This window comes from Daldinia vernicosa, assembly GCF_022497035.1.
Source record: "Daldinia vernicosa strain CBS 139.73 unplaced genomic scaffold F5Y00scaffold_24, whole genome shotgun sequence".
Lineage (NCBI taxonomy): Eukaryota > Fungi > Ascomycota > Sordariomycetes > Xylariales > Hypoxylaceae > Daldinia > Daldinia vernicosa.
This window is the reverse complement of record NW_025953940.1, coordinates 243,057-260,828: the sequence shown is the minus strand read 5'-3', so window position 1 is coordinate 260,828 and position 17,772 is coordinate 243,057. Positions and strand designations below refer to the sequence as shown.

General features: G+C 45.7%; 5 protein-coding genes across 5 annotated transcripts; 1 reads left to right on the top strand and 4 right to left on the bottom strand.

Moving 5' to 3' along the window:
• Nucleotides 1-1,108: 1,108 nt before the first annotated feature.
• F5Y00DRAFT_269977 (carbohydrate-binding module family 35 protein) lies at nucleotides 1,109-2,638 on the top strand (the record flags this gene model as incomplete). The annotated part of the gene is made up of 2 exons (XM_048012529.1): nucleotides 1,109-1,198; nucleotides 1,376-2,638. 2 exons carry the CDS (start codon nucleotides 1,109-1,111, stop codon nucleotides 2,636-2,638), a joined length of 1,353 nt encoding a protein of 450 aa, XP_047864683.1.
• Nucleotides 2,639-3,639: 1,001 nt separating this feature from the next.
• On the bottom strand, nucleotides 3,640-6,195 carry F5Y00DRAFT_253226 (GTPase; the record flags this gene model as incomplete). The annotated part of the gene is made up of 5 exons (XM_048010027.1): nucleotides 3,640-3,800; nucleotides 3,853-5,446; nucleotides 5,501-5,736; nucleotides 5,802-5,936; nucleotides 6,003-6,195. The coding sequence occupies 5 exons, from the start codon at nucleotides 6,193-6,195 to the stop codon at nucleotides 3,640-3,642; spliced, it is 2,319 nt and encodes a 772-aa protein (XP_047864682.1).
• A 6,210-nt stretch (nucleotides 6,196-12,405) lies between these two features.
• F5Y00DRAFT_269971 (uncharacterized protein) lies at nucleotides 12,406-13,095 on the bottom strand (the record flags this gene model as incomplete). The annotated part of the gene is made up of 1 exon (XM_048012528.1): nucleotides 12,406-13,095. Exon 1 carries the CDS (start codon nucleotides 12,940-12,942, stop codon nucleotides 12,406-12,408), a length of 537 nt encoding a protein of 178 aa, XP_047864681.1. The 5' UTR covers nucleotides 12,943-13,095.
• Nucleotides 13,096-13,718: 623 nt separating this feature from the next.
• F5Y00DRAFT_262220 (uncharacterized protein) lies at nucleotides 13,719-14,276 on the bottom strand (the record flags this gene model as incomplete). The annotated part of the gene is made up of 1 exon (XM_048011344.1): nucleotides 13,719-14,276. One exon carries the CDS (start codon nucleotides 14,274-14,276, stop codon nucleotides 13,719-13,721), a length of 558 nt encoding a protein of 185 aa, XP_047864680.1.
• A 914-nt stretch (nucleotides 14,277-15,190) lies between these two features.
• Nucleotides 15,191-16,093, bottom strand: F5Y00DRAFT_81214 (uncharacterized protein). Its single transcript, XM_048014181.1, has one exon. It carries the CDS (start codon nucleotides 15,819-15,821, stop codon nucleotides 15,204-15,206), a length of 618 nt encoding a protein of 205 aa, XP_047864679.1. The 5' UTR covers nucleotides 15,822-16,093; the 3' UTR covers nucleotides 15,191-15,203.
• Nucleotides 16,094-17,772: the final 1,679 nt, after the last annotated feature.

Genomic DNA, 17,772 nt, shown 5'->3' with positions numbered 1-17,772 from the left:
GTGGGATATATATGCCACTAAGATTAATGACCAATATGGACTTTTCACGGCATTGTTACCACTATGAATAACGGTTTTTACAACGAAGACTCTCTGAAGTACTGGAACTATAGAGCTAGATTCTAACCTTCAGTCTGAATACTTAAACAACCCTTAATAAAGTTACTTCAAATGGTGGAATTTATTTTTCCCTTCATACCAGTGTTACTTTGGGTAAGTAAATACTCACTGGGCGCTTTAACTATAATATTTTCGATAGGTTAGTATGAATGCTCTACGAATACCACGGAATAAAGTTGGTATAAATCCAAAAGTCTTGTAATACGCATAAAGAAATACCAAACAGATTTGGGGCGGGTTTAAAGCTCGTTGAATACCTACTCGACTTGGTAAATTGAGATAGCACTTAAAAATCTTTTGTCATTCGACTCAATACGACCTGGTTGCATGAAAATGCAACTTATTATGTAGTCGGCATGTCTTGGCATCGAATTCGTCTAGGTATCAACCGACATATAAGGTCTCATCCAATCCTACAGAAGGTCAACGGGGGACCCGGCCGGGCTGCAGAAAACCTGCATGGCCAAAAACCAACTTTAGCCGCTCCTATAGCCGGCATGGCAGCAAGTATTATAGGGGCAAGACCTCGAAACCGGTTTACTATAGGTAAGGTATAAATAGTTACGCGTCAATAAACACAAACAGTAGCATGTTAATAACAAGAAAGGCCCTTAACGTAGTATCGGCTTTATTCCTTAAGGAGAAAAGCTTTGCCTGCGGATATGGATCCGATCCCAAAATAAAATGCATGCGTGGGAGGCGGGAACATGCTGTCTTTGGTGCGCTTGTCTCCGTCGCGGGCCTCGACTCGTATTTCAATCTATGCCGCGGGAGATCTTATTCTTACCCCCCCAGAAATCCGGATACTATCCATATTGCTTCCCCACAGCGGGTGAGGACTTTACCCCTGGTTCTCGCCCATTATATGAACAGGACAGCTCGCCGGTGCGTAGACAAGTCGCACGCTCGTTCGAATTGCATGTCGATCCCGCATGCACATTTCGGCTGGTTGCATCCTGACTAACCTAGCCGCCTATCTTACCTCGAGATGCATTACCTCCGAGCTTTACTCCTTACGACTCTGTCGTCGCTCGCCGAGGCGAGTTTGCAAGTAGTACCCGGCGCTACTTGGACTACGGTACGACCCTTTCAATCCTAAAATACCAGTCGTCGTAGCATAACCCCTATTTCGCCCTATTTCCCCCCTTGTTAGCCCCTTTTCAATCCCATCTTCAACTCCACACCAGCTCCACACCAAACACAACCTGCTATATAGGTTAGGTAGGCACTCAGCCGCTAATATATCACCGTATAGTCAAACAATGAACACTTACAAGCCCATGGTGCCGGCGTCATCAAGGTCGACTCTACGTACTACCTAATCGGCGAAGACAAGACGGGGGGAAGTGCCTTCCAGAACGTCAACTGCTATTCTTCCCCAGACTTGGTGCAATGGACCTACGTCGGCGCGCTCCTCTCGCGTACCTCCAGCGGCGACTTAGGCCCGAACAGGGTCGTAGAGCGGCCCAAGGTAGTTTATAACGCCAAGACGGGCAAGTACGTCTTGTACATGCACATCGACTCCTCCAACTACGGAGAAGCCAAGGTCGGCGTGGCGACTGGTGACTCTGTGTGCGGCAAGTACACGTACGTCAACTCGTACCAGCCACTGAACCACCAGAGCCGTGACATGGGTCTATTCGTCGACGACGACGGCACGGGTTACTTGCTAAGCGAAGACCGCCAGAACGGCCTGCGCATCATGAAGTTATCCGACGACTACCTCACTGTGGCGGGTAGCACGTACCTATGGTCTGACAGCATCGAAGCCCCAGCCCTGCTTAAGCTAAATGGACGTTACTACATGTTCGGCTCGAAGCTCACCGGCTGGGACCCCAACGACAATGTGTACAGCACATCGACGTCTCTGAGCTCGGGGTGGAGCGCGTGGAAGACATTCGCCGATTCCGGCAGTAAAACATACACCTCGCAGACCAACTACGTGTTACCAGTCGGCAGCAACGCCGCCATATACCTCGGCGACCGGTGGGTGAGCAGTAACCTCATGGCATCGACATACGTATGGCTACCCCTAACCATCAGCGGAACCACCGTGACCATGGCCAACGCCGAGTCCTGGGTCCCAGACCTATCCTCCACGTCGTCGTCCGCGTCAAAAGCCAAGCCGTCGGAGACAGCATATGAAGGCGAAGCCGCTGTATACGGCGGCAAGGCGCGCGACGTAAGTTGCAACAGCTGTTCTGGAAAGACGGCGGCGGGCTACGTGGGAGGCCCGGACAAGGGAACCGTGACGTTCGGAGGGATACGAAGCGACGCGAGTGCGCGCACAACCGTGCGCATACGTTACGTGAACGGAGACAGCTCGACGCGGTACGCAAACGTGCGAGTGAACGGCGCCGTTGCGCAAAAACTAGCATTCCTACCAACAGGCAGCAGTGTATCTAGTAGTACACTACACGTCGACCTGAAGTCCGGTGGTACAAACGAGATAGTCATTGAGGGCATAAACGATGGATGGGGACCCGATATCGACAGATTGATAGTTCCCGTGCAATGAACCTAGTGTAATACTAGATTAAAGGGATTGGAGGAATGAATGATATTGATACAAAGTATGTAGTACCTGAGGTATCATGAGTTCTAACGACGTAGACCCTGTATGTTGACACTCTGCGAGTCGCTTGTCATACGTTTGAAGTGTTAGATACCTCTTAACTTGTATTTCCACATGTGCCTTTCGTAGCGGTCAAACTTGACCTTCCAGGCTCTTCCATTCATATATGTATACCAAGCCCCCAAAACTGAATGCTACATTGATCTACAATCCCTGCTAGAAAGCTCGAGCAAATAGACGCTTTAGAAATAGCATTGACAATAGCCGCCGGACCAGCCGAGGAAATAACAGCCAAGCAATACGGATTCGAGGGATAATCCCTCGCTTGCTTCACACCCTTTGTTCGACAACAACATTCGACTACCTGCTTAACGACGCCTACCATACCTCCCCTCAACTTGCCTCCAACGATACGACAACATTAGAACCATACGACCTTGCGCCCGCCCCCTCCAACTCCCTAAAGGGAGATTGACGATTATTATTCTGGAAACTCCATGAAATAGGAAACCATTTCGCGTTGGATAGACCGTTTTCAGGCGGTAACATATAATGGAAATACTGGGAACAACATGTCCCTAACGGTGTTGACATATGCGGCATATGGCCTTGCAGATAAAACTGCGGCCCAAGCCGTTGCCTATAGTGGTGTAACTAACTCTATTAGCAAGATAGACCTTGCTCAGCCATTTGAAATGGCTGGCTAGTATCAAGTTTTCGCAACTGGCGTCCGGGGAGCTGTGGCCACCATAATAAGTCGCAAATCTCGTCTGGGATGGGTGCAATACTATGGATATAGCAAAGAAAATGGTATCAAGTCGTAATGAGCCATAAACGCCGCGCCAGGTCCTGTAAACAAACGTGCTACAACTTGATAATGTGAATGAACCGGAGGGATCCAGAGGGATCCAGAGGCGAATTCACTAAGACGTGGTGTCGACTGATCACCAGCCTTTCTTCCTGGCAAAGCGCTTATTTAGCAAGGCTAATACCTTCGTGACGTTGAATTGCACATATTCCAGATCCAAGTCGTCTTGGTTGTCCTTCTGCATTTCTAACAGGTCGTCAAGCTTCAGGTCAAGTTCTAATAGACCACGGTTGCGCCCTATATGCTAATTAGCCGGGGAACAAAACGAGCTATACTTGTTATAACCAACCTTTATAATGTAGCGAAATAACAAAGGTCCCCGGTAAAGGACTTGTGAAATTGAAGTAGATGTTAGCTCTCCTATTGTCGGGAACATTGCTCTTCTGGATGACACCTTCCTTTTCTAGCTGCTGGTGAGTAAATTTGTATGGTCCGAGAACTTGCTGCTTCTGCTGCTTTCGTCTCGTGCCTTCGGATTGACTTCGTACGTTGTGAAGATAACTCTTGTATGTCTCAAGTTGGCCGACCAGGTACGCGTTGTGATCTCTGATGGTCTTGTATACTTCTTCGAGCTTGGCTGTCTCGGCAATTACACCGTCTTTCAAAGAGCCTAAGTGCTGTAATTCCTGTTCGACCTCATCCCTCAATAAGCCAAAATGGTCAGACTTATCAATAACCTTCATCTCCTGAAGTTGACTAAGTAGTTCCATGGCACGGATACCTTTCCGAACCATGACCGCGTCGTTTCTTGACGTAGCCGCCGCATCCGCAATCCTCTCGAGACGCAGAGGTCGTCGAGCAACTGAGCTGGTAGCAGGGATAGAGCGCATTACTTGTACGAAGATGGACTTCGCTTCCATAAAGTAGACTTCCTCCTGCGTGATATCTAGGGCGGCGGTCAGATCATCTATGGCTGTCTCCCATCGGCTAAACAGGGGAAGGTTGATAGCCCTATTCTCCTTTCGAGGTACCTGTGCGGGTGCGTGGCCTAATTCCGATATAATCTGAGCCAAGTGTGAGTTTTCGTCCTTACAGAGTTCCCCGCAGTGTTTTTCGATCAAGCCATGCATGGCGTATATCTCGTTTAGAGTAATAGAGAGCTCAAGGTCCTTCTTTGACAGCGCTACGTAATTATCCATCTCGAGACTCTCATAAAAATCTTGGACTTCACAAAGATCCAACATGAACTTGTTGACACGGTCCTTGTTCTGTTGGATGAACGGCTGCAACTTGGCCATGTATGGTTCCTTTGCATACGAGGGCTTATTAGCCAGGTTCTGTAGCATCTTAGCGACCAATGTGAGAGTTCGGCGTGGTCGATCAGACGGCACCCCATCGATGAGCATGTATGATTTCGGTGTGACGATGGCAGGATTGATAAAACGCAGGAAGAAAAAACCGCCGATCAACGTGCAGATAACCTGATCGTTCGCATCGGGATACTTCCGCTTGGTCAAACTTCGAATCTGTTTACATATCCATCGGATCCCATAGGGAGCTTCATCAAGCCCATCAATGATTGTCTGTAGAAAACCGTTGGCGATTTCCGTCAACATTGTTAAACGCGGTTCTATGATTTTCTGCACTTGAGGATTTTCGGCTGCTTGTTCGCCAGTGATACCCCTAGGAAGCGATGGCGGAAGGCTACCAGTATCCTCCTCGATCTGTTGACACATGCGTTCGTAGACTTTCAAAGGATTGATCTCAAGATCTAGGTCTGTCAACTCGATCAGGCCGTTAATTCTCTCTGCTAGTACCGATCGCAAGAAGCTCTGCCCCGGCCCACGCCTAGTGTAGGTGGTCATCATACGAGAAACCGGCGTGTTGGCTCGGAGAAGAGACGAATATTCGGGAGTCGTATCGAATTGATAGGTAAGGACAGACTAGATACAGTTAATCAGAACCACGCCGTCGCATGGAGCTATTCATTGACTTACTTGAAACATAGTCAAGAGGAGATGTTCTTCTCGACTTTCATACTGGTTTCCATATATCGTAAACATAACTGTCTGCAGCAACGAGTCGATCTCGGACATAGAAACCAATCTACAGAGATGTGCAATATGCCTAGGCTCAGATTGTAACAAGAACATAAGGTTACCATATTTCTGCGTTTTGTCGTCGTTAGGAAAGGCGCCCTCCTGTAAGTCGGTCGCGTCTTCGAGATGACTGGCTACTTCGTTTTGCTAGATACCCGTTCAGTCGCGATGGTAGTTATAGGAGAAGAAATTCGACAACCCTCTTCTAACGCCATTCGGTTTTGAATAAGCAAAGCAATTCGAGAATCGAGATACCGAACATCCTTTTCAAGGACGAAGTTCTTCTTCGACTGCGAAGAGATTTTAGATTTCAACTCGCGCAGTATTTTCTGTGCTGTAATCCACCTCCAACGTTAGCATCGTACCATCTCACCAAAATCAACACTCGTAACTCTCTTACCTTTTGCGAGATCGTCTTCAATTTCTAGATCCGATTCGTTTGCCGACATAGATAGGTACAGGGCTGACATGGACATTCGCTTAGACTGTCGCGCCGAGCGCGAGCCCTCGTAGGAAGACATGGTATTTTGACGCGATATCGGTTGGAAGGAAGAAGACGAGGCCGTCGACGCCCTAGAAGGTGTTTGTAACATGACTGACATGTTCGAGAGTAATAAACTAGGATTCAATCGTTCAATGGCGTCAATGCCGCTCGCTGACAACACTATAGTAGCAAGCTAAGCACAACGGCGAATTGCGATCATTCCAAAATACCGAAACATCCAACTCGACAATAATACCTGTATCAAACCCGTGCTGTCGTTATATTTACAATCTATTGAGCTTCGATAAGTATACTCTACAAGACGCAGTAGTAGAAACAGTCGAAAAATCGTCTCATCGATCGCGTAACGCTAGCTTTATGTTGAATTGCTGGATATATAATCGATATACTTGGGCGTGAATTATTCCGCCAAAGCGTAGGATGGATCGGGGTCGAGGGAGGCACAACGATCCAGCGAGGGCCAGATTCAACGTGGTTAAACGGGAAAGGTTTTCGATTCGTCAAATGTTCGGGTAGTTTGATTTAGATTCCCGCAAGGGAGAGGTCTTCCGACTACTTGTTGATCGGCCAACAAGGTGAACGTGTGCGTACGGATATACGCCTCGAGCTAAGAATGGACTGCGATTGAATAAGACAATCGGGAGCCTCGTGGTCTATAACCAGTTACGGGGGAGTGGGTATCGTGATAAGTTTCTTGTCCCGAATTATATCGTCACTTTTCGGTCGGTCTGCTACTGAAGGTCTGACAACGTAGGGCCGGTCTGAACAGGCGATAAGAGGGCTGCGCTGGGTTGCGCTGCGACAAAACTAGCCGCGGAATTAGAAGAATTAAGTCGTACACACGGATAAGTCTCAAGACATAGGGTCCTTAAGAGGTTATGCTAGACGTTGCACGGAATTGGTTGGAAATTGACTAAGACGCAGAAGGCGAGAGAGGGGTCGGCGCTCAAAGACTGGGCTGCGACAGGGCGCAAGATGGTCGGGGTGTATGATTGTGTGGTGTACAATAATAAAGGGGTGGGAAGTTCTTGTCTTGGATAACTGCGGGATGGTGGATGGGGTGGAAGCACTTTTTCGGGGGGGACTTTTTGGGGGGGAAACTCGAGAGGGTATGCAGGTATGTAAGTGGTAGGTGGGTGAATGTACATGTAGCATATAGCAGGTACGCCTGTAGGGTACCACAGCCACGTTGATAAAATAAAATAAAAGTGATAATTCGGTTAGATAGTCGGCTGCATTTACAAAAACAGAAGGAAAGGGTTGACGCTATCGATTAATCCGGAAGCGACCTGGGGTCTACCTGGGTAACACTAACAGTATAATATAACTACGGAAGTCGCCTTCAAAAGTTTTGTCCATACTAAGCGCCTGTCAGCTTTTGGTGCAGCTGTCAGACTGTCCGACCCACCTGGCAGCTTAGAATTTTGAAGTATATTGAAGATTAACCCCTTGTTATACGAATGATTATGCAACAAAATAAATCAGATAAATTGAAGGGCTTGGTCATAATATAAAATAAACAATTCTTTTCAATATGGTATAGGTTTTGATGTAATAGCCCTTTTATTTAAAATATAATAAGTAAATGAAAATATGGCATGTTTAGAAATACATTTGTCATTACGGCTGACAGTTGTTGCCAAGCTTTGCCAAGCTGACAGGGGCTGACCTATGGACAAAACTTTTGAAGGCGACTTCCGTATAAAGGGGGGGAAGGAACACTAAGATAACGTAAAAGGTAGTATTCTTTGATGAAGTGAATTGATTAGATGTATAAATGTTCAAACGATAGACGCCGAAGAGAAAAATTGAATTGTCGAATCAAAATAATAAGAAGTAACATTCGTATATTTGATTCGTGATTCACAATAAGTATAAAAAGTCGATGCCAAGTAGAGTAAAGTCAAAGTACATAGTTGCATCTTCGACCCTTCTTTTTTTCTTTGGTTCTTCTTTCTTTTCCTGCTCCTATGTAGACGAATAAGAGAGTCTGATAAACGTCGAGATGGTGTGTACTGTACCGTATTTGTGCATGTTAATGCCGGTCACTATCAAGGATGGGCTGTTTTCTATCTAGCGGTCTAGCGGTCGCACAAGTCACTGTAGCATGTTTATTTTTAAAGTCTCTCTTCAGGTACCGGCATTATAAAGTTATGTATCTATTAGGTTAAGTACATATCCATCGTAAGCGGAAAATAAGAACCTTGAAGGTGGGGGAGGCGATTATGGGTCGACTCCGTCCGGTACGGTTGCATTAGCGTACATTTTAACGTTATCACTTAAACTGTAAGAAGTAGGAACTCCGCGTAGGCGCTAACTAACATAACACTAACATTAACATCATCTTCAAACCCTGTTCATAAATATATATAATAACGATGATATTGAAGCCATGGGATTCTATTTGCGAAGGATCCGAATAGTCGTATCATTACTCCGATACTTCTTAAAGGCATGGAAAACAACTTAAGCCAAGCAGTTACCTTAATCTTCGTTGCAAGCAATAAATTGTAGGAATCGCCCGAGAGGATAGATGCTATATGTAGCACGTACGGTAGTAGAAATGGCTTGAATCCCTAAGTGTTTGGCTAAGAAGCTATGGCTTATGCGGCTATCAATATATTATTCCATGAAACACGTCGTGATGATCAACAAGCATTACGGCACAAAGTTGATATGAAACATTAGCAGGATCTAGTGGAAGTAAAGAAGCATGTTTCTTTATATGCGTATCGGTCTCTCCGAGAGAACTTTACTATGGCATGATATAGTCGACAATAAGACAACCAATCCTTATGTATAAGATTTATCAACCATAACTCGTATCATTATATCCTTTCGAAACAAAGTCAAGAAGACCCGGAGTGACGGAGTCCCATTGTTAAGTTTTACGAGGATCCCGTTTCTCAAGTTCCTCCAGAGGATTAATTGAATACATGCATCCCTGCGCCTGGAGATATTACCATATTAGTGCTAGCGTACATCTCGGCATCAGCTATCTAAACTTTAACAAGTATGTCATTGTGCCTATTCCCTCCATAACTCTCCACTTATCCAGGAACATCAACCACTTATCAACCAATAAAGACTCTGGCTGACAGGGGGAGCCAGGGGTAAAGAACTCTGAGGGTTCAAAGGGTTCCACCCAAACTAGGTACGTAATGAGAGAAAGGTTGTCGGCGCAAACTTTCCGACTCTACGTAACCTTAGAGCTGCAAGTTATCGAGATAATGCAATTTACGAAGCGCTCACCAACAACATACCAACAAAATGTAGGTACAAATGCTAAAACAAATGCTAAAAGGATGATCCTCAGTCTCTGCTCGAAACAAAATTCCCGTCTCGTACGAATCAGATTAGACATCTCCCATCTGCCTAAAATTACTTACTCTATGGATATGTTGTGCATGAAGCGTCGAAAATAAATTCCATCCTCTCAAGCGGGCGGCAGTGTCGCATTTTCTAATTTGGCATCTCGAAAACAAGGCAGCCCGCAGCTGTCTTGTTTTGTTTCAACGCATGCGTATTATTAACATGGGCGCTTAGAGGTACACACCTACATATCATGGAGACTCGACGGTAAACCATGTCGCCCCGTCAGCTTCAGCCACCCATTTTCTAAGAAACCCAAAGTACGGAATACCTAGTTGGTGAAACGCTCACAAGAGATGCCGTAGTGTAGGTATGTATTTCTCTATGTATACCTACGAAGTACTAGGTTAGGTACAATACCTAACTTACTTGTACCAGATTCACTGCCGTCCGGAAGAGTGGATTAACTCTGCTTCGGCCGCCACCGTGCGAACCGTTATTCATCATCATGCAGTAAGCATAGGTACCGTACCTGATAGCCAAGATTTCACCCGCCTGCGAATGGCTTTCTACATTCATCTCAATACCATCTACGTAGGTATTATACAAGTAACTACATTATACAAATACATTGTATAAAGGACAAGAAACTAGCAAATTCCCGCGCCAACATGGATGAGGCTATCTTGCGGGGATGAGGTTTACGTCGACGCTGCCGCTACATACGAGTTACTGCAAGTTATTACTGCGACTTAATAGGTTAGGTTGAAGTTGTTAGATTGGCACGCCGTATCGAATTGTCGAACCCTGTGTTGCCAGATTCGACACGTGGAAATCTGCTTCAACGATCTACCAACGAGTTTCCCGTGAGTACATTACGTAGGCAAGTAGGGTTCAGGCGACCAGGCAGGCGATAGCAATCCTCGACCATATGCCAGGCCTACCACATGTTTACGAGGTCCGTTCGTCCGCCCTGTTCTAAGCTTAGGTTACCACGAACCCACGATCCGCCAAGAAAGGCGATCAAGTCAAGGTGAACACTGAACAGTAGCAAGGGTTTTGTTTCTACCAATCGTAAGCTACATCTACTGTGTGGTTTACCATCAATTCCATCCTCTACAGACTACGGGAATAAAAAGTCTAGTGTATTACATATTTCTCCCTTGCGTTTTCAAATCCAGTCGTAAGTATTTAATATTAAATGAGATATGCGTCAACGCTGAGGGGCTCCAGACTCTCGGGATGAACTACATACTAACAAGAAAAGCTAAACCATCAAATACATGCCAAGAGCCAGAAAGCTCGGAATACGATCACCCCAGACGGATTTCATTCGTGGGAATAGACCAAGATGCACTTATTTAGCGCGCTTGTTCCCGGTACTTCTGGGGTTTCGGAGTATTTTAGAATTACGACCGTCCTCTTGACCATCGTGACTATGTCCGTTGTCAGCTAACCTAGTCTAGTACGGATTACATTGATCGGGAGACAGGGCTGCATGCGCTTTAGTGCTGCAATGCAAACTGCCAATGCAGGAACGCCGTTGGGTAGCGAATCGATTCTCAAATGCGTACCCGATACCAACATGTCGGGGCGATGCCGTTATCCCTTCAGCGTTACTCGTGTAGTCTCGTGCTGGAATTTTGATGACTGCAGAAATCTCGAAACATCACCCAAAGATCCTCCTGCTTCCTCGCATGAATGCAGCGCATACCTGCGTACATGTGCTTCGTACGACGACGAGGAACCTTAGCCTTGCATATGACAGGTCTGATATCTACCAGATCTGATATAACACACATATTATTGTTTGGCAGTTGTGACGTCGTGACACCCGTCCACCACGTATACTATGTATAAGCTCTGCACCGCTATTCCGGGGACAAGCAGCTCTTGATATGACATCGGTTTCATATGCTGTCACTCGACAATCTTGTATTCCATACCTATACATCACTTATGGTCATGTGGTGTAATGTCTACGAAGTTCTTTGTCTGTTCTTTCAGCTCTCAGCTTTTACGAGCTGGTACCCTTGTCGATCTCCATCAACCACCCATTTCGTCAGGAATACATTTCGTCAGGAATAGTAGTCTCAGCCGCCGTCCGCCACGGCGTCTTAACCCTACTGGATCGACCACTTCGCGGTTTTTATTAGTCGGCGACCATAAATACTGCAGAGTTTCCATAATAGGTGATTTATCTGATTCACTGCTGCATCCATTTCCCGTCCCAGGGACCCCAAGCCCCAAGGTCATCTTTACGTTATGATAGAAATGACTACACGACAGGGTGGTTATTTGTTGGCTGAGCTAGTCTAACCTGAAAAATGCCAATCTCACAAGAAAGCAAACTTCCATCTGAATACGGAACTTACCATCCGGTAAAGAGCACAGACTTAGTGTCTATCGTAAAAAAGAAATCGAGTCTCCCGCACTTACCAAGTACTAAAACCCCTCCTAGAAGTTCCCCCACGGGCCAACCCAAGATATCTATATCGATATCTCCGTAGAACAAGGTCTGGATAAGCTATGGCCATTCGTCTAGTCTACTCCATAGCTCTGTTTATCACCATCACCGCTAGGCCGATCATCTAAGGTCACGCAGCATTGCTTTACATTAGGTACTTAAACTACAGTAGGTTAAGCAATTGACAAACTTTTTAATTAGGCTACGCTAGGTCAACCCCGAGCCAAAGCCGTTATTTGCTTTATTGTACTGCGGCTTTTGGTCTATGGACGAATCCCCACACTTAGGGGTCTACGACTTACTATGGTTGTAGAAACAATACGCCTCATGTTAGAGCGTTCTCATAACATGCTAACTCCAACTCTTAACTGCCAAAAAAAAACATTTGGAAATAAACAGAAAAACAAATAACAGAAACATGCTTAACTACTCCATATCGCCCCCTTCTCTTTTATATGCAACTTGTTTTTCTTACGCATAGACCGGCTTCCCGTAACGCTCCCCGGTCACCTATGGTTTCTAGCTGAGATAATTTTGCGGTTTGTGAAATTGACGCGAGGGTAACGACTGAGCTCGGATGGGCCTTTGGATATTCTGCCACGCGCTCCGGAGCTCCTCCGCCGCAGGTGAGTGCGGCGAAGGGGGCTCTGCGAACGGGAAAGAAAAGTAATCCTTTGGGCCCTTGTCTTCGTGAGGAAGCTCTTTCTTATATCCCACGGGCGCTGTCACCCGCCGGCAAAGCGCGTTGCGTCTGTGGAGCGTCGGTTTAGGGCCCAGCGTGCCTTTTCCGGCCTGGCTTGAATTCTGCTGGTCAGATAGACTGGCCAGATGGTCCAATGGCGTTATATTACCATCGTTCGTAGTCAAGACCGGCGGGGCTACTTTTATCACTGAAAGGATTTCAGGAAGTAACTCATATGAGAGCTTCCGTAGGGGGCTTTTCAGCGGAGTCTCTTGGTTTTGAGACTGGCTCGTAGTTACCTGCCCTCGAGCCATCATCTCTTGTTCAACGCGTTCTCTGAACGACCCTTGTCTTGGCGAACCTTGGTTGGACATGATGTATGTATAAAGTTATAACTAGGTTGTATTGGATAGGGAATTCTTTTTTAGTTTTGGTGTGAATAATTCAGATCTGGATGCTTTAAGAATTGGATGTGTGAGATGTGTATTGTTTCTGTGAGTCGAGATGCTGACGGATTTATATTAGAAATGCCAGGTTAGATACTACGTTGTGTGCTTTGTGGTTCATAAATCGATGAATGATGGTGTGCGTGAAGCCACATATATTTATGTTTCTGCTGGAACAATTCCATTTACCCGAACAATAGAAACAAAGAACTTGTTTTGGAACTTCTGAGGTGTTCAGGAACAGTCTCGCTGTTTGTCAACCTATGTTCCTTGTCGCTTAGTCAGTTTGCCTCTCGATATGCTTGAGATTCTGTTAAGCCCGCTTGATTTCTAAACAATAATCTGAAAAGTCTCTGAGACTATACGAAAACCTGTTACTCATTTGTCACGGCCAACCACAAGGATCAAAAGTCGAGACTTAAGAAACATTAACTGGAGTACTCGAAAAGTCACAAGGAATTGCCTCGACAATAATGAGATAGAGCAAGTTGAAGAAGACATTATTGTTTTATTTATTATTCCCGACCTTCCCCCAATCTTACAAAGTTTGGGAAACGTCACATCCTGTGCGACTGTAATTGGTTTACCCCTTACCATAGCAATCATAAAAATCATAAAAGTCATTAACGAAGGGGGTTTCGTGTATTCACCCCCTTTCCATAGTCGCGAATTGATATTCCTTAATAAGTTGCCTGCCCAGGCAACTACCAATTCGTTAATCCCGGGGGGTTGTTGTAATCCTGTCTAAACTTCCGGCGAATCGTCCTCTTTCGAAGAATTTCCGAGATCTCGTTATCAATTTCCTCCCGCTTCATTCTAACTGTCCTGCATACTAACAATGCTTTCTTATCAGTCTTGTTTTCCAACAATTTGCGTAATGCATGCTCATGTAGCACCTTAACCTCGGCAAGCTCTGCTTGTAACGCGTCTAGACTGCGGTAATCACAAGCCGTAAATGCGATAGTATCCGGGTCTTTCTGATCTTCATTACTGTACGGCTCCTTTTCTGGCTTTTTTCCCTTCTTCCAGCGTCTCGTATCACCTGAACTTGAGTCTAAGGTGCCGGAAAGGGAGATAAAGGCAATATCTGCAATATCTGGGAGCCGCGTAATAGGTGCCTTTCCGAACTTAATGCAGTAGTCTAGAAAGTCCTCGACGCGGCTCGCCGTAATCTCTTCAGGCTCCACCCGACGATTCCCTTTTGGAATGATAAGCTTTGGGAGAGATTTGTGTGTGAGGCGAGTATTCTTGTCAATAGACATTTTTGCTTAAGTTTGGGTCAAAAAATCTAAAAGAGTTTATTTGAAACAAGAAATATTAGCGATAAAAGAGTTGTGCGGATCAACTTGCACTGTCCATTTTGCCTCGAGAATTAGAGGAATGGGATATTATATTGACGTCTGGCTACATAGTTTGTTCGGGTTATCAAAGGAAGTGAGTGCACAACAAAGAAGAAGTTCAACAATGCTTTTGATAAAAACAGGTCCTTTCAAGTTATGAATCCTTTGTGTCTTCATATGGTATGGTGGCTTAGGTCATCTATAATTAGGAGTTAGCTATACAATCTAGAACGTTACTTTGTTATGACCTCCGTAAATGTAGCGTCAAGCCGCCAAGTTTGAAAGTAGTATTAGGTAAAACTTAATCGCTATGGTAGTATGGTAGTATAGTCCTTAAACCAATGCATCGGCGGTAGGACAGTGTGAATATAGAACTAGGAATATTTGAAGACAACACTGATGAGAAGATATTGAGGGGGAATCATAACCAGTTAGGTTAGACGTGGTATACTAGGTAGTATCACGATAAATTTGAGGCTCCATTTGGGCTTTTCTTCGTCATCGTATAGGAGGTCAGGGGGGTCACTTAGCATACGACATCTAACTCGTACATGCTCAAAGTTTAGCACGGATCACGGCTATTATTTTAGGAAACACATGGTGAACATATGGTGCTATAAAAGATAATGATATTATTAATGGGTGCCCTTGGTGGTTCCCGAAAAAGGAGAACCCAAGAGGACCGGTCTGAGACATCGCTTCTAGCTGATGAAGCCCGTCTAGTAGTCTATATGCAACCGCCCGCAATGCTATGCATGAACAATGTCCCCATAACCCAACCATATCATACGGCCATGCGTATCGTCATTCATTGTGTAAGATAACCATCTCTTCCCACGTATTCCTAGCTCATACTGTCTCCTTACGCAAAGGATTAAGTTTCATACTGAAGTTGTCCTTTGCAGAACCCGCGTATTGGTCTACCTTGGCGTTGATTCCATCCTCAACCTTGTTCGAATATTCATCGATCTTTCCATTCACCTTTCTACCGACGAAAGTGCGGAAGCAGCCGTAAAGGCCGGTGCAGAGCCAGAAGATGCAATTGACGAGATCGATCCAGACAGCACACTTCATGAGTGCGACGTTGGTGCCCTCGTACTCGTCTTCTTCACGTTTGAGGAAGATAGCGGCAAAGGTGCCGAAGAGAGCGATCCACAGGACGAAGAGGACGAGGTCCCAGGCGAAGAGGCGGTGCGACTGGAAGCGGCCGAATGGGTTGGGGATAGAGTACACGAGACAGGTGATGCACGAAAGGCCGGCGACGGATAATGCGTAAACCCACGCGGCTGACTGACCGTTCCCGTGCCTATGATCATGGTCGACGCGACGCCCATACAAACCACAGACAACGACGGCGAGTGCGAACTGGATTCCGCGGACGATCCAACGTAGCCATGTCTCGTAGATGTACATCTGCTTGGTGGCGGCACCTTTGCCAAATCGGGTGATGAGAGATTTGATAGCCATTATTTCCTTTTGCGTTTTTTTTTCTTCTGGCTACTGGGTATGTGTATGCAAATTTGCTGAAGCTGTAGATAATTCCAAGATGATCTGGGCGAGAAGAGATAAATACTAAACCGTGGAAGCTTCCAGTTGAAAAGATTATTAAATAATTATCTGCTAATGATGTTAAGTGAATGCAGAGTGAATCAAAGACATCCAGTGTCGTATGCGTTAGAGTAGTGACGAAGGAAACAGGTGTACGAGAAAGCAGACTCAGTCCTTGAGGAACATTGAATGATATTTAAATATGAAAGCAATACAAACACAACCAGATTTGGATTTGTGAACCCATTGACAAACAAGCGCCCAATACCGCGTGATTTGATACGATAGGGTCAACAAAGAGGGTCAACTGGCCTTTGATCTTTCAGTCGCGGATGAGTTCGAAAGACTTCTAAATCGGGAGTTTCCCAATTGAAGTGCTGTCGACCAATCAAGGACCTAATCGAAAGTGGTCTGTGCTTGTGGTTTTGTCCTTTGTCCAGCGGTAACAAAGAGAATGACTGGCTATGGTGCCGTCCAGCTTGAGACGCAGGCGCTTAATAACCCATCTCAGGCTCGAATATGTATTAATGATAGCGCTAATAGGCGCGACGATCCATCATAGTGGTTCCTGTATAATTGAACCATCACGTACTAAGGAGACCGTCTATTCAATCTCGAAACAATCTGACGTAACTCTATTAGTTACAGGTAACACAATGTACAGTGTTCAGTGATGGCATGTTGACTGTAGCGAGAGACGTGTTGAGAGACGTGTTGAGAGGCGTGTCAAAGAGGTTAGCCGTGCGCGAAACTCGGACTATACACCAGCTATGGCCCTACGCTACAATTTACAACAGTAATATGACGAATAACTCGTAGCGTAAGGTAATACTAAAACTTACGACTATCAAACTTCTGACATGAATTGCCTGTGAGGAAGTAGTTTGTCATAGCGGTAGATTCGGAATATCCTGTGCATTGTAGAGGGCTCCCTTAAACATTGACTTTTGTTTAATTCCCCGTGTCAATAAATCTGAGTCGACCTGGTCTTTTCCATCACTGTAGAATAGACTAACGTCGAAGCATAAAACATAAAATTGAGAAAGAATCGGCTTGTTAAATTTATAAGCTTTTACTGTAATAGAGCTACAGCTATGCGGAGACGTGGTTATAAGTAGGTGAGATGAAGCGGATAGATTATTCCGGGGAAACTGGAGGCGGATGCCATGTGCTTGCCCCGAAAGTTTTGTAGTAACAGAATAGGTAGAATTGGCAAGAAGTCCCAAGTTTCTTACAGCTCTTGCAGTCCGGTGTCCGCATGATCGGGCGACTTACTGTGGATCCTCTAGGCGTACCTCGGCAGTGTGTAACCCCGGTACTTTCAATCCCCAGCTTCTCCAATTGGCCACGACTAAGAGAACTTAAGCATGACCTCATCATTCCCTCTGCTACATCCCCCACATTCTCAGCTCCAAGCTGCCAAGTAGGGAAGAAACTTTGAATCACATGCCAACGATACCTTACCTTAAGTTAAGACGCACACATGACACGAGTAATGGCGAGGGAGCACTAAAACATCCCAAGTCATAGACTTGTTCCTTTCCCCACGAAACCCCCGGAATTTCTATGGATTAACTCAACTCTTGCGTGTACATACACTACTGTATGTACATAGGTCCGATCCGCCTACCTAGGCTATTACTGTGGGGTTCGGCCCCATGTTGAGAGCAATGTCGCAGAAGTTCATTGCCAATAGCAAGGCACTGAGTGGCTTAGAAGGCGCGTTAGTACATCTGTGGTGAGCTAGACAATAGCTGCTTGCGGCATAGGTTCCAGAAAGGCCGAACGTTACAGGGTCCCTTTCCAGAATCACATGTTGAGCTTACAAGCTCTTAGCCGTAAGACGTTACAGTACGAGAGCATAGGCTCG